The sequence below is a fragment of the Spodoptera frugiperda genome, chromosome 20, assembly GCF_023101765.2.
Source record: "Spodoptera frugiperda isolate SF20-4 chromosome 20, AGI-APGP_CSIRO_Sfru_2.0, whole genome shotgun sequence".
NCBI classification, from domain to species: domain Eukaryota; kingdom Metazoa; phylum Arthropoda; class Insecta; order Lepidoptera; family Noctuidae; genus Spodoptera; species Spodoptera frugiperda.
In genome coordinates this window covers 6,441,054-6,467,913 of record NC_064231.1, presented here as the reverse complement: position 1 = coordinate 6,467,913, position 26,860 = coordinate 6,441,054, and the positions used below count along the sequence as shown (strand labels likewise).

At 34.4% G+C, this 26,860-nt stretch overlaps 4 protein-coding genes across 4 annotated transcripts; all 4 read right to left on the bottom strand.

The window, feature by feature from the left end:
• Positions 1 to 27: 27 nt before the first annotated feature.
• Positions 28 to 10,347, bottom strand: LOC118282329 (carboxypeptidase E). Its single transcript, XM_035603363.2, has 8 exons — positions 9,973 to 10,347; positions 9,693 to 9,889; positions 9,420 to 9,575; positions 9,137 to 9,303; positions 8,653 to 8,807; positions 5,860 to 6,120; positions 2,988 to 3,130; positions 28 to 1,173 (listed from the first exon to the last, which is right to left on the bottom strand). Exons 1-8 carry the CDS (start codon positions 10,190 to 10,192, stop codon positions 1,027 to 1,029), a joined length of 1,446 nt encoding a protein of 481 aa, XP_035459256.1. The 5' UTR covers positions 10,193 to 10,347; the 3' UTR covers positions 28 to 1,026.
• Positions 10,348 to 11,195: 848 nt separating this feature from the next.
• On the bottom strand, positions 11,196 to 16,075 carry LOC118261941 (ionotropic receptor 21a-like). The gene is made up of 9 exons (XM_050701283.1): positions 15,158 to 16,075; positions 14,955 to 15,082; positions 14,725 to 14,818; positions 14,472 to 14,634; positions 13,854 to 14,078; positions 13,671 to 13,779; positions 13,218 to 13,402; positions 12,720 to 12,824; positions 11,196 to 11,491 (listed from the first exon to the last, which is right to left on the bottom strand). The coding sequence occupies exons 1-9, from the start codon at positions 15,856 to 15,858 to the stop codon at positions 11,381 to 11,383; spliced, it is 1,821 nt and encodes a 606-aa protein (XP_050557240.1). The 5' UTR covers positions 15,859 to 16,075; the 3' UTR covers positions 11,196 to 11,380.
• A 3,607-nt stretch (positions 16,076 to 19,682) lies between these two features.
• Positions 19,683 to 23,179, bottom strand: LOC118262046 (protein THEM6). Its single transcript, XM_035573148.2, has 3 exons — positions 22,910 to 23,179; positions 20,622 to 20,836; positions 19,683 to 20,020 (listed from the first exon to the last, which is right to left on the bottom strand). The coding sequence occupies exons 1-3, from the start codon at positions 23,049 to 23,051 to the stop codon at positions 19,790 to 19,792; spliced, it is 588 nt and encodes a 195-aa protein (XP_035429041.1). The 5' UTR covers positions 23,052 to 23,179; the 3' UTR covers positions 19,683 to 19,789.
• A 1,551-nt stretch (positions 23,180 to 24,730) lies between these two features.
• LOC118282312 (protein THEM6) lies at positions 24,731 to 26,266 on the bottom strand. Its single transcript, XM_035603333.2, has 3 exons — positions 26,045 to 26,266; positions 25,479 to 25,693; positions 24,731 to 24,996 (listed from the first exon to the last, which is right to left on the bottom strand). Exons 1-3 carry the CDS (start codon positions 26,184 to 26,186, stop codon positions 24,757 to 24,759), a joined length of 597 nt encoding a protein of 198 aa, XP_035459226.2. The 5' UTR covers positions 26,187 to 26,266; the 3' UTR covers positions 24,731 to 24,756.
• Positions 26,267 to 26,860: the final 594 nt, after the last annotated feature.

Here is a 26,860-nt window from a genome sequence, read left to right as displayed (position 1 = left end):
TGAAGCCAATAAATAAAAGAAAAGCCAGACATTGCACACTGATCATACTTTATTGTTGTGTCTAATATACTCTCGTGATTTCATTTAAAGATTATGCATATTTTTTATATCATATAATATTAAAATATCAACTATAGAACATGAAGATGTACATAATTTATACAAATTGTCAAAATTTGTCAATATAAACTATAGAAACAATGGAAACTATCAAACATATAAACGTCATAGTAATTATTTCACAATTTGGTAATTTTTATATTTTCAAAAAACGTTCTTAAGTTACGTACACTTGAAAAGGACTATAAAATTGGACTAGAAAGTTCCTGGTCATGTGCACAACAATAACTACGAAACATTAAGTTTACACAGATCTAAAAATATAAGTTTTATTGGTAACTAACAAACTGTACCATCTTAGACAGAATAAGACGCTAGATATAAATTCAAAAACAAAAAATATAGGTACACAAATAATTGATTATGTTATTTACTCTTATGTTATAATAAAAATCACTCACAGTAACTAAACATCCATTGGTAGTAGTCCTAAGTCCTAATACACATGAAATTATTATTTTTACTAAAATTAATTATTTGTAAGGGTACCTGCAACCAGCATGCTTTGGAATGTGCATGAAGATAGATTTAATTCACATAAAATGCCAATTCTGCATCGTCTTATTGCATTGTTTGCCACTTTTTATTGCATTGTGTGACGTAAATCTCTGAAATAGTGAAAATCTTATTTCGTCTTTTCAAAAGTTCCTTCTTAATTTAAGTTTCACAGGGAGCACCCCAACAGAATCAGATCCAGCTGTCTATGGCACGAAATTACATATTCACTGAAGAGTAGTTTAAAATTATGCTAGGCACAAACATTATCGAGCGTATAACAAAAAGTACTTTAAACATTTCCTATATCTGTGTTTCTACCCTTTCAATCTAAACAAGCTATATACATACATAGATATAAATATTTTTACATAATTGCCTTTCGCCATGTTTTATATTGCGGTGGGATAATTATTGTTTCTCTGGTTCTTTCTTCTCCAGAATGGATTTGGCCACTTGTTCGTACAGAGATCGTTTGTATATCCTGGGCTGGCCATCGCGCAGTCCATGTGGGTACATGCCGAAAGTGGTATCGTCATCGAACCAGCTTGTGGTGGGCTGAAAAACAGACATTGATTTATTAAAATTTAGAATCATGATTCTAAAAATAAAATAGGCGTTTGGTCTATGAATAGCCTAGAACATGTTTTAATACAAGGTGCAAAATGACTGAAACGTCCACTTTGACTAACTGTTGTCTAGCTAAATGTCACATCTTAGAAAGCTTTTAAGTAATAAGATAAGACAATGCGTCGTACGTGCAGATACCAGGAATTATCCAGGTTTTATAAACAAACTAATCAATTATTTCACTACAGATAGGAAAGATCAGCTTCCTACCTATCTATAGTGAGTATCAAGTTTACCTATAATCTATACGAACGCTTAATACATTCCAGAGTAACTGTGGTAAAGCCTTGGGTGTCGCTATCACTTATAAATCACCTTGATATTACTATGCATAGACCTCCTTGAGTAAACCTTTTGTGGAGTCCACGAAAAACAAATCTAATAAAACTTTCAAGTTTAATCAAAGTGGATTAATTCCCTAATTACGTTACCTAATGAGATTTACTAAGGAATTTTTGCGTTTTATGTGACTACGAAAATCCGTGGATTAGGAATTTGATACCTTTCGACCTTCTATTAAAAACATGGATAAATTCTTCTTTAGTATAAAAAACAAACTACGCTATGCCAGGCGTAGTTTGACCGAAATTTATTTTTATTTTAGCGCTTATAAAGATGAGTGTTAAAAGTATCGTAGGTTGAAAACAACTTGAATATAAAGAAATCGACGATTTCAAATAAACGCCTACCAAATTACAATAGCAACAACCTACTTGAGGTTGGACCTGCACTGTTACCCTAAATACATACATAAATGACTATGTAAATAAAGGTAGACTTGAATGAACAGCTGTCGGAAGAAATACTATTAAAACTGCGTACTACCATACTATGTATAATCACCCCTTTCTAACTAGGTATAATATCACGTATTGGTAAAGGTTTTAAGGTCAACGGATGGCACATTAAGTGATAGTGTTATCGACTCCGAATGACCGTTTTATCAATATAAGTAAGTATACACTATCTAATATTGCTATGGGCGCAAATATACTGCGAATTGTAATCGATAGCGTCAATGTGCAGTGAATTTCTGTTTGATAACAAACGTGGAGCATGTGTACGAGCATCTATCACAACATAACAGTCTTCCTTATATCTTGATTTGGGATAATGGTCCTAAAGTCCTCAATATGCAGTTTATGCAATCCATTACACGTTCATAGAGCTATATTCAGAGGCTTATTTCGATCGCATAAGGGCGATATTATGTTAGCAATAATTGGTGATCTTTTCCTGTCCTTCAAACTCTTGTTACCACGTACAACCTTACATCGCGACAGTTTTACGACAGGTCACATTAATCTGACATTCATTTATTTTGAGTCGTGCGTAGGACGATGGGCTTACGTCAAGCCGTAGTTGGAAGCTTTCATCTGACGCAGGTGTGTGACGTCATATAGCACACATTGTGGGCACACATGTCGCAAACAATTACATTCGGGGTTGACTGTTTCCAACCCCAATTTACGATGGCATTATAGTTGGTGCTGAACCTAATTTCACTACCTCACATGACATGTTTCAAATTAATAAACTAAGTCCATACAAAGGACGTGAAAACTTTTGCTACGAGATATCCAAGCGTTATCTAAATGTCATTCTAGCAAAAGTATTGACAAAACTGGCAAAATATGATAAGAAAATAACCATTTCATGTAACGACGTAAGTTCCTTCATAAACGAGGCTTAATCTTTAGTACCTTATATTGTGTAAGTAATACTAGTAATAATAATCTCACCTCCAGTTTAAAGTTGAGGATATGTGCGGTGCTCTGGTGGCGCGGCACGGTGGCGACGCGCGACACGGGGAAGTAGCCGGGGTGACTCGCCGTCACCTCGTAGTGGCCAGGAGTCAGCAGGCGGTAGTAGTCGCCGTAGGCACCTACAATTAAATATGTTGCTTTTTATAATATTACTCTTACTCTAATATTTTTTCTCCTGTGTCGTGGGTGCGTTTACAGACATACAAGTTCACATACACATCACACCCAGACCCGAAACAACAATTTATGGATCATACAAAGAGTTGCTCCGTGCGGAAATCGAACTCGCTACACGTTGAGCGACAGCCAGTTTAATTAATTTCTCATTTTCATAAGAATTGATTTTTCATTTGACATGTCATTCAAGGGTTCCCAAAAGAGCTAGTCAAATATGTTTAAAACGGTCGAAAACGCAACTTGGTTTTACGATGCATCAGTAATTGAATATGTATGTTTAATAACAAAATTCATCTTTAGCACAATGCTGTAAACTGAAATATGTAACAGTGCAGAAGAACCCAAACATTGCTACCTATAGTACCTACTGACAATGAAACTCCCTCGATTGAAGTCTCCACACAATGCATGTTGATTACATGCACAATTGTACAATTTAAAGAGTCTGCTGTTATTTAACACGTCTTTCAATTAATACAGTACACACATACGTATTCCTGTTGCCAAGCAATGACTTGGGAACAAGATTGCAAATCTCTTAATTGTTTTACCTTCATAAAATACCACGAGACATTCTATTTTCTGATAATCAGTTACCTATCTAAAGTAACTTTATGTACAAGCTCTCTGTAATAAGCGTGTAAATACCAAAATGTACGACTGTCAATTCAGTTTGTCCTTTACGCGTGGTAACGCGGAAGCAAAAACAAGAATATAACAAAGATCAGATTTAAACGAGTAGATTACTACGATGAACTACTGAGGGATTTATAAACTCATGGCTAAAACGGACAGAATGGAATTTTATACTAGAGTAGTTTTAATAAGATTAATAAAGTAACACTATTAGGTCGTAACCACATCAATGGACAAAGAACAATTAGTTAGATACTGCGACTAACTAGTACTTAGAAGGATAATACAGAAGACTCTTCTGTTATATTATAGAAGGCTCTTTTGTATTATGACGTTCATCCTCAAAATGAAACCGATAATAGCCTCATTAAAATAGGTAATTTCGACCTCCAAAAGTCCATTTAAATATTTCTAAAATAATGTGCCAACTTTACGCGCATTCCTATTCAAGAAGAGTAATGACGCTCTTTTGTATTCAATCGGATCGTCAACCCATTTTCACAGAGTTACGAAATAAAACTAATGTGATGTTATTTGTAATCCATGCACTGTAGATTGGTGTTACATACAATGTTCTTTAGTTCTAAACTCATGTGAATAAACAAATAAAATGTGGAATGTTAGTCATATTGCGGATATAAAGACTAGACTTCTTTTAAGACTAACTAGTCTACAAAATGTAACTAACTACCTAGTCAGTATCACCATGGTCTATCAATGGATGATCGCTGATCACATCATGCAATAACATCTATCTTCTCTTATATTATGTCAATACTTCCTAGAAAAACTAGGTACGAGAATGATCACAAGATCAAATAATGTATCAGAGAGTTTGTAAAAAAGCATTTTAGACACAGACTAACAGACAATTCAACTTCACGTTTCAAAAGTGCCTAATTTAGGATTAATTGAAATAAATGCTTTGACTTTGACACATTAAAATACATAAAAATCTTTACATAAGTGCAAATTGAATACAAGTAGGTACGACACACGACACAAAATCAAACATCGTATCTAACGAAGAACGTGGAACAAATTACGTTATACGTACGTATAATTCAATACTGAATATTGAATATATTGAAAAAGGGCAGTGGCAAAAAGTACTTAAATATAATAATTAATGAGAATCAAACTATATCCAAGTACATACTTGGATAAAAATAGCAACGGTTTGCGTAAATGCCTACTGTGTGATAACCTAAATGTTTCGATAATAATCAAAAGGACTGTCCTTTAAACTGTCCGGCCGAGTGAAATGTAACAACATAACTTTTTGTGGGTTTTTATTAGTTATTAGTCATTATTGTTGCGACGATTCACACAATGCAAATATCCTGATAAAGTAACGAGCCATTTATATTTAAATGGCGTAGCTTGTAGAGTACCTAATCATGTGATGAACGACTTTATTATATTTTTATTTATATAAAACAATAATTTTATTCAATAACAAATTTTATTTATTTAGTTTTTATTCAGGCTTCGGGTATTGATATGTGATTACTACCTTCACTAATGTTAACTAACAACAACGCATACCTAATGTATTTACCTAAGGAGAAAATATAAACGGTATATACGTAAATAAATCAAATGCAGCAAATGGACAAATTCTCACAATCAATTAATTGAAGACGCCACGACGTCAGCCCACGAGGAAACACTTAATTACACCAATCAGTATTAATTTACCGAAGTGAATGCAAACATGTATAAATTTCATTGCACTGGACAAAGAGTTCGTTTACATTCTAGGCGTAGGAAAACGTTTCATTGTTCTATTTGTAACAACAATTCTTACTATGCGATAGTCAAACATCTAGGTTTTACAATGAGGCTTAGAGTACCGTAATATGTATTAAGAATATAATTATCAAAGTTCACAAATACTACTTACAATATAACCACAATATAATTATGACTGATACACAACACAAGATAATAACCAGATTGTTTAAAAAATAAGTTAATACGTTGATGCAATGGAACATTACATCACAGTAAAATAAATGGAACAAAATCTTACCTGTGGTGACGTCATGGCGGATAGGTCTTGGGATTGGTCCAGTGATGTTGACTACAGATATGATGGCGTTCTGTATGAATCCAGAGTCGTCAGACACTATTCCTTTAATACCAGCGTGTGCCTTCCACAAGTACGCCAGCAAAGCTTCACGGTTCCTCTCCCACTCCTTGGCCAGAGCACTCGCAGGGGGATATTTGTCGCAGCCAAGTTCCAGGGTGATTTCAAACGCGTTTGTAGCGAGATAGTTGAAATCTTGCATACCTGTAAATACACTCATTTTATTACGGGACTTGCAGTGGACACTGCTTCAAAGTTCAAACTCTGTTCGAGTTGGGTGACCATATTTTTCTAGGTATATATTTTGAAATTGATCACGATTATAGAAAGACAGATACAATATTTCTTCATACGAAACAGGCCGAAATACCTTAATGTAGTAGACAGCACAGAAAGAATATCTCTAGACATCGAAACAGACGTGTTAGAACTGCTCAACACAATAGGTAATTTAAAAACAAGCAAATCGCTCTTTCTTTGGATCTATTGTTAGATAACCAACTTTAGCTTAGTGACATGCATTCCTAATCGCTCTTTATACTTATAAACATTGTCTACGGTCGCGTGCTCGATACAATTGTTATGATTAAAAAACATTAAACAATGCAGGTAAAATTAGCATTGCTAAGCCAACCGAGTTTCATGGTCAACTTCAGTTAAATGTTAATGGTTGTAAGTACCTACAGTATAAAGTCAAGTGATCAATTGCTTAAGCTTCCTGCTTCTACGACTTCCTACGTATGAGACGTTACTTTTGAAAAGGGAAAGAGGCGACGACCACTTACTTACATCAGTTATATGAAATTATACGAGCAACTTGTGAAACCAATCCCATCAAAAACATCCTGTAAAAAATCCAAGTCTCGCAGCTCAGTCTTTCTACCGTCAAAAGTTGTGAGATCCATGTAATACCAAGTCGGTTAATCTATTTAGTGTCTACTTGAAGGACCTTCTGTCTTAAGTTATTACATAAGTTATTATCATGCCAATATTAAAAATATTTAACGTTTTAAACAAATAGATCGACTTGGACATCGCTTGATTTGATTATTAGTATGTATCACACTACACAGCACGACGGGCCAGCGACCAACAGGAACGAGAGTTTCAATCGCGTGAGGCGCGAGAGACTAAAGAATCTAATATAATATTGTAATATTCATTTTGTTTTCATGCGATGTCCAAGTCGATCTATTTGTTTAAAACGTTAAATATTTTTAATATTGGCATGATAATAACTTATGTAATAACTTAAGACAGAAGGTCCTTCAAGTAGACACTAAATAGATTAACCGACTTGGTATTACATGGATCTCACAACTTTTGACGGTAGAAAGACTGAGCTGCGAGACTTGGATTTTTTACAGGATGTTTTTGATGGGATCTCACTTCTTTTGTAGAGCCTTTCTTTTTGATACCATCTACTTCTAACGAATTTTGTTAAAGGTCTTATGATATTTTCTTATTTTTATATGTAGTCTTCCTCTTTTACAAGTAATAATGTTGTTCAGTTTCATGGGCTAAACACACCCTTACCCACCCTATACCCCCTCCCTTGCCTCATATGGTAGGTACCTATCTACACCTATTAAATTTATAACCACCACCAACCACCAACTGCATAAATAACTTTGCCCATATATTTATATGGGATTACAAAGTTATTGATGCAGTTGGTGTATTTGGAAAACTGGACCGAAATTACAAAATATTTAAGTTTTCCCATGATTAAGACACTAAACTCTATATGTATTCCAAATATGAAGCTTCTAAGTCTGCTAGAAGTGCCTTGGACTTTTGATGATCGGTGAGTCAGTGAGTGACAAAATTTAGAAACTTTAACAAGTTGTCATTCTTAAACTACTGGTTCAAATTGACTGAAATTTTAAATATTCCGTGTTTATACAATGCCGGATTAGTTACTGAAGATTCAGGTTTCTTGCTTTATCCACAACCGAATTATAGGGGGTCGAAAAAGGCCCGAATTGCTTCGAGAAAAGGATGGTACGGCCGTGCCGCTTTTTTTTTGCTCGACTTGGCGGGGGCACTGCCGTGCCCCCAGATCTTAAATACTTTTTATTTTAAACTACGCGTTCATTATAACGCTGGGACAACTACAGTACAGCCTACATTCGAACTAGTTACACTTACATACTTCTTATTTATAAAGTTATAAAAAATATAATATTGGGAATATTGTTACACGGATCTGTTTTTACATAGGTGAAGTGTCCAGTCAGTGAACGACATTTGCTTCCTAAACTAGACTAAGCCAGGTATATCAATTCCAGTTTTATGAAGGCCATCGAAAACGCGACGTTAATCTATTATTATGTGTGATAGAATCGAATATAGGCAAGTTATGTTCTTCTATTTATATTTATACAAGAATGATGCGCGATTTATTGGGTAGATAAGCTTACCTAAGTATATAAGTAGTCTACTGCTCGTTATTTTAGTAATTAGATGGAATTAAATACACAATCAGTGACAGGAATGTGGTATTTAAAAAGCTTCATAAAACCTCTAATGACGAAAAAGTTTATAAGTTAAATAGGAAACAGATGAAAAGTTCTAAACCATCAAAATAATAAGTACTATCCATTTCCCTTTCGACAGATCAGTGCAGGATTAAATGATTTCACAGGCCAGAGATGGCAGGACGAGGCATAGCTTACCTAGGTAAAATTTAACGTTTTTTTAGCTAACAGTAACAATAAACTACTAAGTACTGACCTCCTTTCAGACTGTACCAAGCAGCTCCATTAGTGACACCTCCTTGTTTCCCGAAGTTGTAAGTAGCGGAATCATCAGAGCTGGTCGTGTGACAGCCGCGACGTGTAGCTGAAGCCATATCCGCGTGGGCCGACGCATATGTTATAGCTAACTCCCTACAATATAACATCACCTTTAATGGTATTTCCTAGTTGTAAATAATGTAGTTTTAATTAAAAGAAAGTTTACTTCCTCCTTAAAATTCATTTTCTTTTTGACGTTTTATTAACTAGTAATGTGTTTCAAGATAAGTCATGATTTTAAAAAAGTTTAGTTTATTTATTTCATTTTGTTGTTAAACAGTGTATATTATTTTCCACTGTATATTACGAAAAAAAATTCAATAGGAGTAGCACCTAAGTATGTAATCATAAATGTGTTGCCCTATAATTTGTATAAGTAAAATGGAAAGCACATATGTGGAAAGTTTTATATACTTTTTTACCTAAATGTATCATCATCAGGGCTAGGCGAATATTCAGAAACAGGAGCTCCACTCCGGCTCTCATCATAGGGATAGTTGGCTACAAGGTCACCTCCATGCATTGCAGCGCTCAATACAAACGGTATGGACATGATCCAGCGCATAACAGCCCGAGTTTCCGGTTCCAACTAAAATGAAAACAAAATATGACTCAGTACTCTAAATAACATTGCCAAAATTATAAATATGCCCTTCTCAATTTGCTAAGCATATGTTACAGTGAAAATATAAATAAAAGTCTTACCGGTGCAGCAAGGCGGGTCAAGTCCTTCAACAGATGGTTATTATGATTGATGCCTTGGCGTTCAAACTCAAATGTAATGGCATCCAGATCTGGGAAGTTTCTATTTAAATCCACTGAATGATTATTGGTGCGGCCAATGAGGTAATCTAATGTTCCCTGTAAATAATACGACATTGTTAATAATTTTTTTAAAGATAAAAAAACTGTTAATTATTTTTTAAACATTGTTGTATAAAATTTATTGTATTAATATTAATATTTTTGGTGACTTACAGTAGCGGTGGATAATTGCCAGCCATCTGGATTCATGGATGGTAACAAGTGGATCCGTGTGGAATGTATAAGAGCACGGATTCGGCGATCGTGGCTATTGTACTGATCGCAGAGGTAATGAGCGAGTCCTAAAAGCAGTTCACGACCCAATACCTCGTTTCCATGGATATTACCAACATATTTCACCTCAGGTTTATCTAAAAACAAACAAATGAAGGTATATCGCAAAATATTTGACGTCCGAGCAGGAAGTTTATTTAATTTTTATTTTTTTACTTACATGGTTGATGGAATCCAGGAGTGTCAGCGAATTCTATCACATACAAAGGAACACCACAAACTGATGGTTCAGACAAAGCATAAACTCTCGTTATATTGGGACATTTTGCATGAACTTCTTCAAGCACCATGGGTAGTTGCTCATTATTATGGTGTCTCCACACAAACTCCGCTGATGTACATATTATGAAAGCGAGGCACACGAACAAATATGCAGCCATATTTCCTTTTGTAATAAAATTTATTCACTTGATATTATCTTAACATTATTTTCGTAAATGTATTATTGACACACGACTGCACGTCCACCTGCCGCAACAACTAACTAAAACAAGTATCGCTGTATCGATCGATTTTCCCGCCAGCGCCAGCACCCACACATCGTTGATGACGCACATGCTCGTTGATCGCCCTCTGTAGGGAGGGGAATTGAAATCGACTAAACAAAATAGTATAGCACTGTTCAATCGAATATAGACTTGAACCGTTTCGATTCGACTAGCAACTATGGTCTATGGTCATTATTACTGTCAGTTGGAACAAAGGCTTTTGAGAACAAACTATTACACAATAATTTTATATAAAAAACGTATATAAATTCTTTGCTTTTACATTACTGCTACATAGTCTTCCAGGCCAAAGAAAAGGCGGTGAAGGAAATAAATTAAATAGATAATTTAATAAAATATTTTAAGAAATATATTTGTAGTTTGAGATCGATTATACAGTCTATCTTCTGACAAAATAAGTATAAAAACCCTGTAGTTACCTAGAGTAGTAGTAACTGGAGTTTTTGTTATATTCGCATTTATTTTTATCAGTTTAACAATAAAAAGTTTTCATTAATTTCTGAAAAGTTTGCAATCACGCAAATAAAAAATACTGTTCAATTTTATCAAAAAATATTAATGAAAGCTTAAGTATCGAAAAAAAAAATTAAGAAAAATAAATTTTTATGGCATCTCTTGATTTTTCAGATGAATGACCAGACAGTCATTTTCCATAATACCTAACTTAAAAAAGGTCCTATTTAATTCGTATTTTATCTTTGTACTGTCCAACGACTTTCAATTTAATAAATTCCATAGGAAATAACAGAGATAGATTTGAGTTAAAACTCAATGTTAAAATCACGCTATTAAATCCATTAAGATACTGATTAAAATAATGACTATAATATTAATTAAGCAAAATTCAGACATTTTAAACTTGTTACATGTTAGATGATTTAAAAATAGGTATTAAAATTTAGTATTCAAGCGTCAGTGTGAGTAGGTAGTTAATAAATAAAAATAACGTGATTTTTTTATTTATTTTATTCTTTAAGCAATACCTACCAAATGTTCACAGGCACATTTCTACTTCACAAAAATTTGAAAAAAAAAACGAATTCTAAGTATCTAATTAATTTAATCAACATGTAAGCGCTCTTTCTTTTGTTTGTGATAGTGAACATATAATTCTCCCAAAAACGTCGCGATTGAAACCACAAGTCCAATTGCGTAGACAATAAAGATTCCCTGAAAACAAAAAATGCTTTTAACCTTTCAAATCTTTAATGCAAGTACATGGCATATGGGTATCTTTAGCGGAAGATTTGCCTTCAACATTTATCTACCGACATTTCATTAATCTTAACTAAAGATTATTTCGAAGGTTCTCAGGTCGAGCAAATTTTCTAACAATATACAGTAGGTAGTTTTTAACCCAAAATGGAATTGTACCTAGAACAAATAGGTACATAGGGGAAAGAGGGGAAACACGAACACTTAAGGGAAAATATAAATAAAACAGTGGAATCAAATCACAGAGTTTCTTTAATTATTAAATTATAAACTTCACTTATCTAGCTAACGTATTACTAATCAACATCATTATTTTTTTAAATAAAATATAACAAAATGACCGAAAAACAAAACCCTTAGTGTTCGGTTTTACCCAACTGATGCCGGGTAAAGCCGAACACCAAGTGGGGTAATCACGTACTAACATTACTAAGGCAAATTGTAGTTTTTGAACATTATACGTATTTACTGCTCTGCAAATGCTGAGTTTCTTGGTTTGAACATCGACTATAGCCTTTTTGAGATCCTCTAAACTGTATTTAGTTTCAGTTTTTCTTTTATAATTACGGGGCATCTGAAACAATTTATTTGATGTTTAGCATTATCAAAATCACCCGACAACATAATTTAGTGCCACAAAGAAATCAACATAGACTGGAAAACACTATACCCTATTTGCCAGTGGCTAGTTGGAAAAAAAATATGAACAGGGAACTAACAAAAAAAGGAGAGAGGAGTAATGCCGAACGTTCGAGATTACCCGACATGCAGCGTTCGCCTTTACCCCACCCGGCCGAAAAAAATAAAATGGAAAAAATATATTAGGTTCTAAAACTTATACCAAATGCGTCACTGTCATTTGAATGGTTTAGTATGTAAGTTTCCCACTATGTAAAAGTTAAATAACTATTCTCAATAGAAATAAAGCTACACTAAGTTCAGTTTATCAAAAATTTACATCGAAAACATTGAAAATAATAAAACTGACATACCTTGAAAAGTACGTGCGTCCGCGTCTCCCGTTTCGTTGACTGGCGCTGGTGGTGGCGTGATCTTTGAGTTACCGGCGAGTGATATACGGCTATATCTTTCTAACATATTAAAACTATTGGGTTCGGGTTTACCCCGCGTTCGCGTTTACCCCACTTTCCCCTACCTAGCAATTGTATAGGCGTAGACATACCATAACATTTCCAAGATTTAAAGCCTTCGTGGTGCCCACATCATTTTTGCTCCTTGACAATCTCACCTCAACCTGAACTTTGTAATTCAAATGTTTCAGAGCGACCTGCGACAGAAGTACTTATAATAAAAGGAATTAAACCACTCCTTAGTAACTCCTTAACAGACATTGAATCGTAATTGTATTCCTAAAGATTAGCTTTTTAAAGTCAACTAGCCAGTTTTATGTTGAATAGATTTTATCGGTCCACTTCCGAGTACCCAATATTGTGTTTTACTGCTACATTTACTTTTCGCAGACGAATAATTTCTTTTTTTAATTCTTTATTTATTTAGCAACTTTTATACACAAGTAGATATATGCAAAATCAAATAAACAATTTGATTTAAAAGGAGTTGATCCTTAACTATTCTAAATTACATTTACCTATACGGTACTTGAGATATAGATTCGGTAGTCAATGAATAACTATTTCTTTGAATCACAATCTCATCTCACCTGAGTTTCCCAGGCTAGCAAAAGTCCGGACTGATGTAATCGGCCGACAAGCTGGCTCACTTTCTCGGTGTACGGAGAACTCTTCCTCATCATCACGACGCACTGTTCGAAGTAAAAGTCTTCCAGCATCAACATCATATCCAGTATAGCTTCCTGTGTTACGTATTCGCCTATAGCGAAGTTGCCTGAAATATAATGTGCCTAATATAGATAGTAACAACGTGACAGTCGCCGCGTCGTGTGTCGCGGAATGCTGCATGTATATGAGCCTCTAGCATGGCTTGAAACCAGTCGAGTTCCTCGTCAAACAGTTACGTGGGTAAGCTGAACATAATAATTAATTTATAGTAACACACGAACGTTTTAGTTATATAAACAAGTATGTAGTAGATATGGATAGATATGACGAATATTTGTGTGATTTGTATCTTCTAAGTATAGGTACCTACTTACCTGCCGGTAACTTTTCTATGCTATACGCCATGCTTCGTGTAAAACTTTTACGTTTCAATTCATCAAATGAATAAATTCGAAACTGTTTCACTAACTCTTTTACTAACGGCTGAAAATAAATAATAAACTATTATTTGTTCAATTTTTGTTTCAATTTATTTTTTAGATTACCTAATTACCAACCTCAGATGACAGGGTCAAAGAAAATATCCAGGCATCATGAGTGGCTCCCCATTCCATTTTCCTGTCGACAATGTCTTGTACCGTATCAATAGACGGCTCATATCTAGGAACTGTGAATGTAGACGCCAGACCAGCCCCGTACGCACTGCTCAGAATCAGCCCCGCTATCAACAACCAGCCAGTGACGCTTCTTATCTTCCACGAAGGTTTACCTTCATATTGAGACTGAAAGAACTCGCAACCTTCCTATATCTATAAATGTTTTTTGTAAGTCGTAACTTGAATCTTTAACGACTCTATGAGCTAAAAACAATGTAGGTAAATAGTTACCAAAGTAAAATATATTTGCTTATGAAAAGACGCATGTACCAGCTACCTACCCGTGTCTTAATAGATACCTGACCCACATCATCAGCTAGAAGATATTCACTGCTGAAAATGGTTTCACCATAGAGAGACCCTTCCCTCTAATACTTATTAGATTGCACTTTTTGACCGCAACACCACTGCTACTGCCCACCCTTCGGTGGCAGATTGAAGCTAGCTCCTCGGCATGTAGATGACTTTCAAAAACTAGGTATAGTTTCTTCAATTAGATAGAAATATTTCAAAACTTACTTGTCCAATCATCATACCAAAAGCATTTAAAAATGGATAAGATGATGAATCACATCCTTGTGCCGTCAAAATTCCTGTTGACGCATAGAAATAAGTAAAAACTACAGCGAGCCACATGTACCAAGTAAATGGCATTAGTGGCATTTCCCAACTTGATAATAATCTGCAAATCATACACGAATTAGTAGAACACCTTACCCAACATAAAATTGTTGATAAGATTGAAGATGATTAAGTAATATAAAGGCCTTACCTAGGAGCTGGAGCTATACAAGTAATAGCAGTCCTTACTCCCGCTACCGAAAAATCCATTACTCGATATTCTTCATACCAAGAATAAAGAGCAGCTGAAATAATTTATTAAAATTAATTGAATTCTTTTGTATACAACATCATCGCATACCGCACAAACTTTCTACTGAATCTAGTGTCTACTCTGTCCTGTGAATGCAAGCTCTTTTAAATCATTGGGTTGATACTCACTAATTCCTAAATGTGCACGATCTTCTACAACGCTTCCAATAACTCCAACGCCACCGGATTCGTTTTTATATATCTCTCCCCACTGATCCACATCTTCTCTGACTAATTCGACAGTGCAATTTAGCCACCTGTATTTATAACAACAAGAATCAGCAGTTAAACCCTGACCAGCAAAAGGTAAAATGTGTATCATGATATCTCACCTGCAAAATTCATCGACGATTCTTATTTCCACGCCATCTCTGCCCAAAGGTTCGATAGCAGTATCAATGTCTAACAGCACATACGGTTTGTATGTGAAGCAAGCCACTTTCACAGTCTTCCCATATAAATTGGTCATATCATGAGGAAACAAGTTCGCATCATTCTCAAACTGTTGTGTACAAGAATCCCAACGGTCCAAGTATATAGGGAGATTACTCATATCATCAGGACCTACAAACTGGTGGGTGACCAAATCGAATGCTTTGCAGTCTGAGTTGTTGCTGTTATGGTTGACAACCATTAACATATTTGCAAGATATTCGCTTCCTTTCATGGAAAATATCAACGACGGTGGATTTTCATCACTGTTTTCATTGTATTCCTCATTATAAGGTAGAATAATAACTTTTCTGTCACTCCTTCTTACGTTTCCAATATGGACGACGCGTTCAAAGGCAGTCATAAAGTTCTGAGGGTCTCTCATACAAACTATGTAATCGGAACATCCCATTTCAGATACGTTAAATATCTGTTCCACTAAGTTGTCTTCATCGGGTACCAAATATATGAAACTATTTGTGAAAGGTAATGACAGAGGTTTATCTGAGAGTACGGTGACGCAGTATGCTGATTCCATATATTGAGTGATGATTGTGTTTAGAAGAAGTTCTAAGGGAAAGGTAATATTTGGGAGTAACATCTTTGATAACAAACCAAGTTAGAATGAAGCTAAAATTGATTGTTAATCGCAGTGTACCTAACCTGCCAGCTTAGTTTAATATTTTAGGATTCCTTGAATATTTGATAGAGACTCGATATCGATTCCGATACTTCGCAAAACAGAATATGAAATGTATGAATTGTTTATTCTTAATAGGAATTTTCGCCATTTAATTTCGTATAGTTACCTACACCTTCTTTTTCAGAATTAGATACTACAGGTAATTTATTTTTCTAAAACACAATGTGTTAGGTACCAACTACCCTGGGAAAATTCTCAACCATTATAATAAACTGTGTTTAGAACTAGTACTAACTAGTTTTACTTGGTTATAATAATATTTACATTGTAGGTACAACAATATTAAGTATTTTTATATTATACTTGATCTCAGAATTCAACCAGGTTAATGTTCCGAAATCATACTTAGGACTGGGATAGTAAAAACTAATATAAAACATTTTCATGACACTAAGTTAGTTACCGTTCTCCTACGAATAGGGTTTACCGATTTTTAACAAATTTTAGGTATATGTGTAATCAGCAGGTCTGAGAATCAGCTACTATCTATTTTCCGGACCACTAACTAATCAGGGTTGTTCACCCTTAAATTTTTTGTTTTAATTTTCTGATGGAATAATGTATAAGGCAAAACAGCGTTTGCCGGGTCAGCTAGTAATAAATACATTTACAAAGAAAATCTGTAATGCAGAACCCACATCGCTGTTTACGTAATTGTTGTAAGTACATAAAAACAACTTGTTTATCTTTGAAATCGATCACTTGAATATTCTAAAAGAGCGTTTTGTTTTACCTCTACTATTTACAGTCATCAGTTTTATTTGCCACTAGCTTTTGCCCGCGACTTCGTTCGCGTGGAATAGTGACTTCCGGCAAATTTTTGGTTTTAACCACATAGTTCCCGATCTCGCGGGATCTCTTCAAAAATGAGATGTGGAAGATATTCCAGGGAACTCTTCAAAAACAAACATAATGAGCTCTGCGTTTGAATTTAATAGATGTATACTCACTTAGGGCATTGAAAAAATAGTTTAAAAACGGACTTAAACTAACTTAAAACTAAAGAAAGCTACGAATTACGAATTTATAACAATTAAAAAAGAAACTATATTACAACCTATCCTCTATGCTATAATAACCAAGCTTAAACTAAATAATTTAAAAGAAACGACTTAAATCTAATCTAATTAATTTATAAATTAGACTTACAATTTTATTAAAAAAACTAACTACAGTAACTACTAATAATCGATATCAAACTAAACCTACGTTAAATAGTTTAACCAAAAAACCAGGAAAACCCAACAAATAAACTTATTAATTGACAAATACAACGAAACCAATTTAGAATATACGAAACAGCAGGACCACTACAGACAAATAATCATACGACTGATAATACACTTTTTCTACGATAGTACCGAAGCGCTCGGCCGATACCCAACCAAATGAATGTAACGAAACCATAGCGCGATCTATTTCGATCCCAACGCCATCTATCGAGGATAAAGACAACTTGGATTATTTATTTATACTCCGTTCGGGCATTTTCTTTGTACTAAAAGTTTAATTATATTGATATTATTTTTTTCATACCTTTTTACTATTTATTTACTTTTTTCGATGAATTAAAACAATAACATGAACCGAAGTCGTGTAACGATCGACATAGAATTATCTATACTCCGTTAGAGCATTTTCTTTGTACTAAATGTTTTATTATATTGATATTATTTTTTTCATACCTTTTTACTATTTATTTACTTTTTTTCGATGAATTAAAACAATAACATGAACCAAAGTCGTGTAACGATCGACATAGAATTATTTATAAATAATTTATTTCTTATTTTTATTTTTTGATTTATTTTTTGATTTTTGAAATAAAAATATATCTATGTCCTTTCTAAGGTTCTAAACTATATCTGTACCAAATTTCAACCAAATCCGTCAAATAGTTGCGGAGATTAATGGTATAAGCATAGAATGTTCGACGTGATTCTTTAATTTGACATAACTTTTTTATTTATGAACCGATTGACATGAAACAAACACTAAATGTAAATTTAAGCATCCCACAATATATTCGTGAAAACCGCATCCAACTCGGATCAGCCGTTCTGAGATTAGCGCGCACAGACGAACAGACAAACAGACAAACAGACAAACAGACAAACAGACAAAAAAAAAGTTAATTACATTTTTGGGTTCGACATCGACATAACAATAACCCCTGCTATTTTTTTTATTTTTATTTTCAATGTACAGACAGCACTTTTCTACGATTTTATTATATGTATAGATAATTTACTACCATAAAGAATTTCCAGGAAAATTTATGGTAATCGTGTCCATAACAAAGAGGTTTCATTACGAAATAAGTACCTGAAGCTTTTAATAATACAGTGTCAACATTTGTTGAGCTATAACGCGGGCTAATAAATGGTATGCACATTAAACAAAATAAAATATGTAGATGGTTGTGTTATGAGTCGGCTGCACTGAACAGAAACCACTAAAGCTAATGGATATTTTGTTATTGTTGTGCGACAAGACACACGCGGTTAGCGCCACCTTTATTTAGAACATACTATACTTCTTGATACTTGATCACGTAGAAGAAAAATGTTTGAATGTCGTCATTATTTTCAATTTAGTTCCCTATGGTACACGGTACAATTTCGTGTCCAATGTAAAAATTATTGGATACTTGTACCTAAGTGTACTCGTAGGCACAACATAGCTAATATCAAGAAACCGAGTTCACAATCATTAAAAATTCAATAAATACCATGCATGCAGTTTTGTTTCCCGATCAAACAAACAAATAAAAATATGTACATAGCTCGCTATTGATTTCTATTTCAAGGTAATTCTTCTTTTACTAGGGAAGTATGAAGATTGTTTAGTCGGTGTACAAAGTGTGTGTGGTCGGGAGCTTCCTTGCCGCCGTCGGCTAATTAAGGAACTCCCGAAAAAACTGACTACTTCACACGCACCGACTCGGCGTCAAATAATATGAATCACACCCGCACCGCAAACAAGTACGTATGTTCAAACCATTGTATTTTCTAGCTAGAATTAATAAGAAACTTTAACATTATAATCATGCTTCTAATTATATTTTTGTAGCAATTACGAAATAGATCCATCCGTACTTGATTATTACGCAAAAATAATAAATTTTAAAAATGCTACGACGTTGCTACGCTTCGTAGCGCGTAGCATGAAATTCATGGCATGATAATTTCTTATATTTTATGATTTTTTATTTTATAATTACGTATATCATATTATGTATTGTTAATTAAGGTAACAAAAAAAAGTTATGTAAACTGCCATACTACAGAAAAAAAAAGATATAAAAAACTCAGAAGAAAATAATCGATACTGAAAATGTAACACCATTTTAAATAGTATTTTTTTGTTAAAAAGTTCTTGTTAATTTACCTTACGCATATCTACTCTAATGTGTGTACGATTCCCCAAAAGAATAACAAATTAAATATGAGCTCTGGAGTAGAGTTCAAGTACAATTTCTAACTAGTATATTTTAAAGCTTATGTTTTTGGGGTAAGGTATAAAATCCGTTGCGGTAAATATATCATAAGTCTCTAAATTCGTGTCCCTAGTGTTCAGGTTGTTTGTACAGTAACATTAGCCGGTGCGGTGACAAGCGCCAGAGTGCTGCACTGATGCGTAATACGATACATCTGTGTTATTTTGTTTGAGTTATTCAACATCTGTTTAATCGACAAAGTTTTTTCGTAGAATAAAAAATGTTTAAGGAACCGCAACCTTTATTTTTGCATTTACACATTTATAAGTAAAACATGCAAACATTCATATAAATAGTGAGTAACTAATTACAAGCTATTTAAGTGTAGAACTAATCCTTCTTTCTAAGTTTGGCGCTAGAGATTTCGATGGCTTGGAGCCAATGTTTGATTTCCTCAGGGCACTCGGGCTTCTGGTCAGCTCCAGGGATGCCTCGGAACAGGGTCTCAGTGTCTACATTGATGAGGTTCTGTCTTGACAGGACTACAGCACGCACGAAGCCATCGTTCAATGTGATAAACTTTTGTTCGATGTACAGCGTTTTGTCTTCCCAGTAAGCCAGCTGAAATCAACATTTACATTTATTTATTAACACATTATAATATCACAAAAGGCAGTAAAAATCATTTTGCTAAATAGTCGCTAATGCTCGTATAATTAATTGTCATAAAGAAATAATAGTTATCACACTATTTTCTTAATTATTACCTATAGACATTATATCCAAATTAAAAAAAATGCAATAAAATATAACAAAAGAATATATAGAATGACGTCAGATCGGTAAGAATCGAAAATATAAAAAATTGGTTACATCTTAATTATTTTTATTGAAATTTAAAAATATATTTTGAACTGTTGCTTTGAAAACCCTCCGTTTGTATTTACTTCTTTAAGAGTTATGAATATGAAAGATACAAGTAGAAATTCAGTAATATATTATACTTTGTCTCTAAATCTAACTAAAAGGTTATCCCATAATAATGTTAATTTACAGTGAGCACATAATACCTTTTTTTTCTTGAATGGCAACCGATTCTCCAATACATTTTTGTCGACTATACTGCCAGTGTCGAGTCATACCTTTTCTACATATTTACTGAGATGTAGGTAAATATAATATAGGCATATTTAACACCTTATTGTATGGAACACAAACTCACCTTAGTTTCGACCTTATAAGCACTGAAAATAGGGATGGTTCTCCTATAACGGATGCTAGAAGCGCCTTGCAGTGCGTGACCATCGACAGCCGTGATGTTGGCGTAAATACCGGTGCGGTCGTAGAAATGGAATCTGGCAAAGTCCAACTCTCGTACGTAGCGAGCGTTGTTCATATGTTTCAGGAAGATATCTACATCTTGTGTTGTGCAGAAACCTGAAATGATATAAGAATATTATTATTAAATGAGACTTTTAATATAAGGACCTACTATTCATTGACTAGGACAATTTGAAAGTCCAAGCTTTTAAATCTATCCGGAACTGCGGACTACCAAGCGGGTTTACCGGGGCTTCAGCTCGTAAGGCTTCAGCAAAGTAAGAGTCTGACACTATTATTTCGCCTCGCCCAAGGCGGTTTGGAAGTCATTGGATGATTTTCAACCCTTAAAAAATAGTTTTTAAATCTAAGTTCTAATAGAATTATTTTGAGTCTCAATTTCAATCCAAGAATTGAAAATGAATTACCAAATTAGGTACTCTAAAGGAGTGTGTATGATGTGCGTGTACATTGTTATAATTGACATACGTTTACATAGGTTACTTCTATAAAACTATAACTATGATAGATATCTAGGACCTAGGACTGACGGCGTTGTCTCCGTCGTATCACCTATGCGTGGGTATCCGATGGCACGCGGTGGTGACTACTCGTATAAAAATAAGACGAATCTAACGAAAGTTACCACTCCTTTCGTCAAATTCGTCTCCGTTATTTCGTTCATAACCTACGTCGTATTAGAGACGAGATACCAACAAGATTGTCCAAAATATTTATTTAAAAAGGTTTTTAAAATTAGAAATTGGAACAGAATTATTATAAGTATTGTTGTTGAATCATTATAAGTATTGTAAAACTATGATTAATCTACGATTGTAGTGTTTGCACTACAATCGTAGATTAGTCATAGTTTTACAAACTTATAAAAAATTCCTTTTCGTTACGTACGACGAGTTGATGAGTTATAAAAACATATAATTTTATTGGCATATCTACTTAAACCGCTATAAACCACTACTTGGTAAACATACTTCACAAATTTAGGTACCGTACCATACGAGTTTACACAGTTCTTTGTAGCGTTTGGCAAATTAGCAAATTGCTTAATGTTTTCATTTACATTTAATTTATTAGTTGCCCAAATTTTCAATAAATATTTTATAATGATAATGTGATGAGGTACCTATTGTTAGATAGTTCATAGATTTAATTTTATGGAAACCCCGAAATCGTATGTAGAGGCAAATAACACGACTTTTTGTAGCTTTGTAAAAACAAGTATGGAAACTTTTGTGTAGTCCGTATCTACTTTATGGAATTAAATACGTGCTAGTGATGTAACGAATTATATACATATATGTCATAATCAGACATTGACTTGCGAATATTGACTTAATAATTTGGATCAATGATCTAAAGCTTTATTTTGATAGCTTAGGTACTTAATGCGTGACTTGCAGCACATATTTGTAATTGTTTGTATGAATTTCTAGTCGGATCAAAGAAAACATTAAAATAGTAGACATATAACCAAAATAAGGGAACAGCTAAATTTTGGTGGTGACCGAATTTACTATTAGAACCCATAGAAATTTATTTGAATCAAAGGTCCAAAAATATAAGATTTTGGATTTTTCTCAAAAATATGTCTTTGAAGAATATTAATGAAATTAAAACATCGAGAAGAGAAGAGAAAAGTAGTATAGAACAATACAAGCCAATATTAATATGCAATCAGAAAGTATTATCCGAAAACCTCGTCAACTAGAGATAAGTTGTAGACGAATAAATACCCATCTCTAGCCGCGGCAGTTTAAGGAATAGTAATAAATAATAAACTATTTCTATACCTCTATTGAATTTACCTTTTTACAATAAAAACATTTATATATTCATATTCACCACATTCGCATTAAAAATTGCTAATGTAAATATAAAAAAAATGTGCGTATAGTCGCGAATACGTATGCGAATATATATATTCGTTGCACTAATATGTACCTACCTAGTACCTATTATGACAATTCTGATCTACACGCACTTCTATTTAACATTCATCATACATTTTCCGTAACACATTACCTAATAGGTAAGGATTTGCTAAATAGATAGATGCACACCAAAGTACTCACCTAACATGTAAATTACCTAAGTACATAAAAATTTCGATCACGTTGGCAGGTGATGCACTCATTAATATACGCATATTTAACAAAAACACCGACTTACCGTAAATTGTGGTCGTATCATTAACACCGCATTTCTTTTGGAACAGTCGGCCAAGTCCAATTGTGAAAGCAATCCTTAAAAAGTAATTGACATCCCAGAAGACGTAAGCAAGAGCTATTAAAGTCACTATTATACAATACATTGCTGGTATTATTGATATTAAAACTAGAAATTTAAAACACTACGGTAATGTATGACAAAAAATAACCGTAGGACCACTCTAACTGCTCAAACAACACTAAGTTCCATTAGGTAGACAACGTAATATAAAAGTTTTTGAAGTATTATGTATTCTTATAAACATTCCTATCGCGACATAACGTTAGTATGACAAAGACAGCAATGTTTTAAGTTCTGCTGTCCTTGTTTAACTTGTTACTAAATGTTAGGGTGGGAGAGAGATGCCATGTCACTTGAATTGTGCTGAATGGTGGTTATTGAGCGGTTGCTCGTCGTGTGTAAAGTGGTACAGGTGCATACCAAGTTCAAGTACAAGATCGTATAGTACCAAGTCACTGACCATTGCACCGGAGTGACGTGAAGATAGTTGCATTCAGATGCAGTTTGTCCAATATGCACATTACAAAAATCTCAGAAATGTTGTAAGTAGTTTACTAAATAACCATTGCACTGAGATTAATGGTTTGAAACATCGCATAACAAGATAGCTTTTGGAGCTTCTAGTCAAAGCTCCATTAATGGTCGAATTTAATAACAATAACCGATCATAATTATATGGTCTTTAAATGTGGAAGAGCCATGCTTCGGCACGAATCGGCTCGACCGGAGTGATACCACGGCCTCACAGAAAACTGACGTGAAAAAACGCATGCGTTGTGTGAGTGAGGTTACAGGAGTATTTAAATTCCTAACCCCCAAAACGCCGGCTACGCACTTGTAACGCCTGCGGTGTTTAATGTCTCCATTGGCGATTGCTTAGCATCAGGTGATCCGTCTACTAGTTTACCGGCTTATACCATGAAAAAGGGATCGATGTAGTTTTTTTACAGAATCTCGTTTCCATCCCATAAAGTAAAAAATCATTACCAATCCTTGTACCTAGGTAACTTTATCCTATTATGCAAACACTAATCAATTTATTGATTCTTGGTGCTTAATTACCTAAGTACTTAGTATAACCAGTTTTATATTATGTAGTTATTAATGTATTTATAATAATTCTATACGACACGTTATTGTACCATGTAATTTGTGCAATAGGAACAACATGAATATTATCACGCTTTATACTCCGAAAAGAAGCTGTCTTTTTTTTTTGAGGGGAGAAAATCATCCAATGACTTCTCCCGCCTTGGGTGAGGCGGGAGGGAGTGTCAGACTCTTACTGACTAAAAACCACCCCGTTCCTTCTCCTGCTTTGAGCCGGAGCCCCTGTAACCTTTTACGTTGTCCGCAGCTCCGGATCGGGCATCAGCCCTACTGGGCCCCATCTGTGGTGGTCTGGCTCTTTGAGGCGCGCGCAGAACGCGACGCACCGTACGCACGTGTCTGGTTGTGGTCGGGCGGCGAGCTACCCTTACTCGCCGTCCGCAGACCCGCACTTACGGTGGTCGGAGATCGTCACGCGATCCCCGACGCCCGGATTGGGGCGTGAGGAGGATCGTTCCCTCACGCGCTCCGCCTCCTCCTTAGCTAGCATGACTGATTCGCAGAAGGAGGAGACGGCGTCCCATTCCCCCTCGCTCCCGTCTAAGGTGACATAATGTCGTACTTACACAGTATGCGCCTATTTATGAGTAGCGTTTTTTTAAAAGTCGCGGATAGAATTCTAGAACGTTTGAAATAAATAAAAAAAGCACACAAGAAATACATTTTCTTTAATTAAATTAACTATCCTTTTTTAATTTTGCGCTGTTTATTCGCATGCTTTCCAGCCAGTGTTCGATGTATTCAGGGCAAGATGGCTGAAGTTCTGAACCAGGCAGGTTTGCAAGTAATGCTTCTGTTGAGTCCCCATTTCGTCCTATCGCGTGCTGGCGGGATAATAGCAGTGATCGAACTTTACCATCACGTATGGTTATCACTTCATGCTCCAAGAATAAAGAACGATCATCCCAATAGACGAGCTGAAAATTCAAAATGATAAAATCTTTTAGTTTATTTGAAGTTGGTTTAATACTTAGTAGGTATAGATAGCCGTAATATTCATCTCTATGTTCGAGGTAACATCCTAATGATAATACTGATATGTTCACATTATCGGATATCAACTTCCACAAATACTATAACTTTTGTGAGTAATACATACTAAATTAATTATAGTTTTCGGCTTACACACGTAGGTAACTCTTCAAACAGTCACGTGAGTAAGCCGAAAATTACAATAATGAATTCTACAAAAGTACCTATTTCAATAAGCAGCAAGTACAAACAGCTAATGTTGTTGCATTAAACAAAAAAATCGTAATGTAATTGACTTCTTAAAAAAATATTTCCAAACCAACAGAAGGTGAAAAGTCAGACATAGATGGTCAATTCGCTGCTTCGTCACAACAATAATTTCGTATGCACAAATTAATTAGGTCATCGTAATCATGTATACTGTTACCTTGGTATTAATTTTGTAAGGCGCAAACAAAGGCACTGGATCATCAGTTACAGTCAGTGTACACCCTTGTAGCGATTTAATTTTGAGCTCTCTACTCCTCTGGTAGATTCCGGTCCTCTCATAAAAGTGATACCTCGCGAAGTCAAGATCCCGAAGTAGCCTGGCTATTCGAATATTTCTGAAGTTTATATCACAGTCTTGAAACGTGCAAATACCTGGGAATATTAATAAAACTTTATCATTTCTTTTTTTGCATTGAAGTACGTCAGTGAATTAAATTATATTAAGTAAGTATAATAAAATTTAAGAAATAGTCCATCCTTGACGCATTTAACAACGGTCAATGAATGGCTTTTAAATTATATTATGAGAAAAATTAAGGATTAGTCTTTTCTGAAAATAGCTGAATCGTACACGTATGTATATAGATTTTAATGTACCTAATGTAATGTAATCATCAAGTTGTTAAACATCAAGTATGGTAAGTATTTTACCAATATAAGAACCTAACAACATTAGAATAAACTGAAGTAACCTATAACTATCTATATAAGCACATCACTCACCATATATCGTGGTTGTTTCATTCAAAGCATATTTCCTTTGATACAGCCTTCCAGTCAGTACCGAGACTAACGTTCTAATCAAGTAATTGATATCACAAACTATGTTCAAAACTACAAACACTAATACAACGTATTGTAACATATTGGTGACAAAATGTTCCTTTACCCTACTGCTACAGACTTTGGAGTAGTTTTTTATCTGTGGAGCGAATGAGCGACGGATGTCGTCATTGTATGTTAATGTGTGATTATGTGTGACGCTGCTCGTCTTGACCTTTGTAACAGTATCAGCTAGAATTTTAATTGTTCTTACAGAAGGAAACCAATGTTACCTTTAATTTTAAATTTGTTATTATTTAATGTACTTATTTTATTGATCAATTACTTTATGAAGTAAAAAGCATTGATGATAATCATCATGCTCTATGTACCTACTATGCCCTTAGAAAATATTTAAAAACTCTGTAAAATGGACTACAGGCAATTCAGGATCAGCTCGTTTGCTCCGATTCAATAAAAAAAAGTTGAACATTCAATCAATTGAATATCAAATTTATATCCAAATAGTTGTTCTGTATATAATAGTACAAAATAACCCAACAATGCTTTGACACAGAAAGATCTTCGCTGTCTAATCTAATTGTCATCCACTAAATTATTTGTTCTTTGATCTGTCTTCATTTGTCAACGCATTACTCACTGACGACTGAAATTGCCCTAAGGTAGGAGATACTGATGTCCCAAAGTCCCATACCAGGTTATTTTATTTGCTCAATACATCTCACTCAGAAACTGTCTCGTATCAGTCGAATACTA